The 3,052-nt window shown below is 37.6% G+C and overlaps 1 protein-coding gene across 1 annotated transcript in view; it reads left to right on the top strand.

Annotated features, from left to right (window-relative positions):
• LOC106947080 (nerve growth factor-like) overlaps nucleotides 1–3,052 on the top strand; it is a 15,747-nt gene that overhangs the window by 6,002 nt on the left and 6,693 nt on the right. Inside the window, exon 3 of the mRNA XM_015031871.1 lies at nucleotides 2,494–3,048. Within this exon, the coding sequence (XP_014887357.1) occupies nucleotides 2,494–3,048 (555 nt within the window). The remainder of the gene's footprint in view (nucleotides 1–2,493; nucleotides 3,049–3,052) is intronic.

Below are 3,052 nucleotides of genomic sequence, written 5' to 3' on the forward strand. Positions count from 1 at the left end.
ACATTTAGGAAAGGTGAATCTCCAAGCATTGAAACAGGCCTGTTCCTGAGCAGTATTGTCTCTTTCAATCGAAGCGTCCCTGCAGGCTGCTGTATTTTATCATTCTGTGGTGAAAATTACTGCAAGAACACACACATTCACGTTATGCAAACTCCAAGTTTACAAACTCATCCAAGTTCAAATTCAACCATCCATGTGTGATTTCTGCTTGTTTGGATAATTTTAATAATTTGACTTGATTTTTAATCCTACTTTTGATGTCTTCCTCTGTTCTAAGAAAGGGACGCATGTGCAGCGGGTTCAGGAGGAATCTGGCTTCTATGTCTCTCTCAGCTGCAGAAATAGTTGACTTTACTGTTTCAACAGCAGCGCTGATTCCAGAAATCAGTCAGATGGTCTAGTCTCATACTGAAGTAAGAAGTAAAAATGAAATAGCATTTCTGGAAGTGAGAACAACCATTTCTCCACTGGGACCATCAGTGAAGGCCAAACTATATTATATATACTGTATTTCATCTAATGATGAAAGTTGTATAATGTTATTAAGTTATACATTTTAACTCTGAACTAAATGTGAATGGTATTATTCTTATGCTGTCTAGGAAACTTGTACATCATTATTAATAAAAGATAATTAACTTCACATTGTCTGGCTGTGTTTGTAAAAGCATATTTTTCCTTAAAATAAGCTAATCTGAAATGGATATCAGCAAACAGAATCTTCTGCTTTGCTCTTAAGGCTGAACTTCTTATACTCTTAAAATTTAAGAGCATGTGGAGTTTGGACCAGGCATGTTTTCTTTGGGCCTACAGGGATTTTCTCAGAGTGCTCCGACTTCCTCTGGACCTGCAAAGAGTTGCAGGTTAATAAGCGATTATAAATCTTAGCAATATGAATGAGTTTATTTGTTTGTCTTTGTCTTGGTCGTTTAAAGGTCTGGCAGCATGTCCAGGATGTTGACCTTGTTAGTGTCCCACACATTTACTGTTAAATATCCATTTTGTCAGTGCCAGATTTGTTGTTTATGCAGTTGAGTCTTTGCTCCAACCGCTTCTTTAATAAATCTTTTTATATAGCTTTTTTAAGAAGTCTAAAATGGTATAATTTTTTGTTTCTAAAGATATGTCTGACTTTAAATACACGAGTCGCAAAGATGTTTTTGTCAGGAGGTGCTGAAATGCTAAACAGTTATGTTGTTCTTATAGGAATTGTTGACATTTTAGCTTTTAATGTATTTTTGTTTGTCAATTAATTACATGTTTATTATTTTTAGTTGTCATCAAAACTGTGGCAAGTATTTGGATGACAAACTGGTTACTTTTAGTTGGGGAGATTACGAACCATTTATAAAGTCCTACAAATACATTGGCTATTTATTCACCATGTACTTCAGACAATTTTTACTTTTATACTTTATTTGAAACTTTGGGTCCTAATTACTGCAGAAGAGGTAAAATCCTCCCTAAAAAGCTGAAATTGTAGAAAGCTGTGATCTTATACACCTTGTTAGTTTTCAGTATTCAGCCAAATATGATGAAGTGTAAAAATATGCATATAAAAAAAATATAAAGATTTTTCTTTGTCGTACAGAAATACTTGAGGATAATTTGAAGTCCATCAGGTAACATCAGCAATGTGGTTCCTATGTTTTTCTTGAACTATTTCTGCAGTTTCCTATGATTTTCCACCTAATAAAACCCACTGCCAAGAAGAAATATTATTTTATATGGAATTTATGGTCACATATGTTAAAGCTACATCCACATTCATAGCAGGCTGCTTAGGCAGAATGCTGAGCAGATACAAATAAAAAAAGAGCACTAACAAATTATCCTTAAGATTTTATTTTGAACAAATTGACTATAGTGGCCTGCAAGTGCATTAAATTTGAACCTGCTGACCCATTTGATTAAAAGGTTTGGACGCCTCTGCTTGAGATCTTCTGAAACCTGTTAACCTGGAAATCCCAGAGCCAGATCTAAACAAGAAGGACCAAAACATAGTTTTTCTGCTACTTACACATAAAGGTCAGGTTTTATTTTAATGGGTAATTGTATTCATCTATTACCTTATTAAACCACCAATTTAATCTTTGCTTTTTTTAGTGTGAAGCTTAAACTTTATTATCATTGTTTTTAAGTGTGTCATGTTTTTGATTATCTTCATCTGTGTTGCTTTTACTCTTCTGTGAAGCAGATTGAGTCACCTTTTGTATAAATGCTGCTATTCAGATGGACTTGCCTACGACCAAGCAGAAAATAAACTGGTGACCACTCAAAGGTTTTAAATCCATTAGAGTTGGCTAAAAACAAGCACAAAACAAAGCTGAAGGGTGACTACTGTTTATGACTGCTGATGTTTCTGTAAAGTAGCTACTAAAACAGTGTTTTTTTACATCAACTTACCAGAAGCTGGCGTCTTCTTCTTTCCTTTGGATGTTTTTTTTATTGTGTTGTAACAGTTGTGTTCGCTCTTCTCATTGGTCATCTCAGATTGTTTGCCCATGAGGTCATCCATGCTGGCCGTGTTTCTCATCTTAGCCATCATAGGGGTCTTGTGCAGCGTCACAACAGCGCAACAGGACGACCCCGCCTCCATCCTCTCTGTGGACCCCAAGCTCTTCAGAAAGCACCGCTACTTCTCACCCAGGGTGCTTTTCAGCGCACAGCCCCCCGATGCGGAGCCAGCAGGGCTACAGGGCGTCAGCGGAAGGATTCAAAGGAATCCTCCAGAACGGGGGGTGTTCTCGGTGTGTGAGAGTATTAGTACCTGGGTGCGCAACAAAACCACTGCCACAAACATTGCAGGCAACGAGGTGACAGTCCTTGAGCATGTGAACATAAACAATATGAAAGTGAAACAGTACTTCTATGAGACAAAGTGTCTCGAGAATCCATCTGGAAACACGAAATGTTTGGGAATTGACGCGAGGACGTGGAGCTCCTACTGCAAGAACGTGGAAACATACGTCCGAGCACTGACTTCATTCGAGTCAAAGGTGACTTGGAGTTTAATTCGGATCAACGCGGAGTGTGTGTGTGCGATCAGCCG

The sequence above is a fragment of the Poecilia latipinna genome, unplaced genomic scaffold, assembly GCF_001443285.1.
Source record: "Poecilia latipinna isolate Pla-1442-1.1 unplaced genomic scaffold, P_latipinna-1.0 Scaffold222, whole genome shotgun sequence".
NCBI lineage: Eukaryota > Metazoa > Chordata > Actinopteri > Cyprinodontiformes > Poeciliidae > Poecilia > Poecilia latipinna.